The 1546-nt window shown below is 47.0% G+C and overlaps 1 protein-coding gene across 1 annotated transcript in view; it reads left to right on the top strand.

The window, feature by feature from the left end:
- The window catches only part of LOC101853471, an 8424-nt gene extending 7016 nt beyond the window's left edge, over positions 1 to 1408 (top strand). Inside the window, exon 4 of the mRNA XM_013084745.2 lies at positions 313 to 1408. Within this exon, the coding sequence (XP_012940199.1) occupies positions 313 to 1194 (882 nt within the window). The 3' untranslated portion in view covers positions 1195 to 1408. The remainder of the gene's footprint in view (positions 1 to 312) is intronic.
- The last annotated feature ends 138 nt before the right edge of the window (positions 1409 to 1546 follow it).

The raw sequence follows: 1546 nt of genomic DNA, 5'->3' as shown, positions 1-1546 counted from the left end.
CACACACACACACACACACACACACACACACACAAAAGGTAATGTAATCTTCACAATTTATGAGTCTTCAGCGAAACTTTCGTAAACTTCGATTTCATTAAGAGTTTCCAAAACCTCCCCCACTCCCTTAACAAGGTCTTATCGTAGATGGATATCAAGTTAAATATTACACCCAGGTGGAAAGATTTTGGTGTACCACTTGTAGATTGGGAAGAAAAGTAAAGAAAAAAACAAAACAAAGCAAAGCAAAACAAAACAAAACAAAACAAAACAATTCGATCTGAAATAACCGATCTCTGTTTCTATCTATAGTCTGCAGAGTTGACAAGGTCCTCTCAAAAAGAGATTGGAAAGGATCTGAAAGGGGTGGACGTTACAAACATGTTAGAGGCCGAGAGTGCAAAAGTTATCGCCCAAGTGGAGGAAAACAACAACGCGATCCAGGAACAGCTGAAAAATTTAACGGAAGAAATAAAAGAAACGCTGACAGCCCAAAACCAGCAGCTGCTTGCCATGGAGTCAGATCTGCGAGGAGTGGTGGAAAGTGGCTTTCTGCTCTACTGGCCGGAAGGCAGCTACGCCTTGCTCGAGCCCAACACGGGTTGCCCGTCCGACAACGCTAACGTGTGGGAGAAAGGCTACATTCGCCATCACTCCGAGTCCACGGACAGAAACAAAGATGCTGTCTCAACCACCAGCAATCTGCAGACGCCAGCTCTGTCCAGGGAAGACAGCCAGAATTACGCCACCGAGCATTTCTGCGTGAAGACGTCCGGCAACACTGTGGGTCCAAAGTGGCCGCGCGGCTCCTACTGCATCAACAAGAAGGAACAGTGCCCAGGAGGCTTCCAGGAAGGTTTTGTTTACATAGACGAAGAGGACAACGAGCAGAATCCCTTCCGTTTCGGTGTTCTCCCAAACAGCAACTACAGTGACAGCGGCACGAGACTCGACTACTGTTGCCGGAGCGACGGCTCGTCCGAAACTGAGATTTACCTGCCCACCAACCGGCCCTTCTACCTGTACAGGCGCGGCGGGCAGTGCCAGAGAGTACATCACATGACCGTGAGCCCAGAGTTCCTGACCATCGACTCGGAGAACACGGACAACAACGACAAGAGGGGCGGGGCAGCCACGCCGGACGTGCAGATCAACAACATACAGATAGAGCTCTGCTACTACAAGGCGCGCTGAGCGAGCAAGCAGCCCGGGTTTGAGGGGGGTTTTCTGCTTTGATTCTTTTAGGATTTTTTTTTTTTTTTTTTTTTTTTTTTTGGGGGGGGTTCTCCTTTGCACGACCAATTAACAAATATGTCAGTTGGTAAGCCAATTACGTAACCGGTAACCCAAATGCTTGTCAATGAAGAAAGAAATAAACAATGCAATATAAACTCACTGGAATTTCTAACAACTGGGATTAATGCTTTTGATTTCCAGGTTACAAACGTTCTTCAGTGATGTCCGCAGACCTAGGCTAATGGCTTCCTTGTCTGTTCTCTCTCTCTCTCTCTCTGAGAGAGAGAGATCTCTCTATATATAAACATAT

The sequence above is a fragment of the Aplysia californica genome, unplaced genomic scaffold (assembly GCF_000002075.1).
Source record: "Aplysia californica isolate F4 #8 unplaced genomic scaffold, AplCal3.0 scaffold00315, whole genome shotgun sequence".
Classification (NCBI taxonomy): Eukaryota; Metazoa; Mollusca; class Gastropoda; order Aplysiida; family Aplysiidae; genus Aplysia; species Aplysia californica.
The sequence above is the reverse complement of the archived record's forward strand: the minus strand, read 5'-3'. Positions and strand labels throughout refer to the sequence as shown.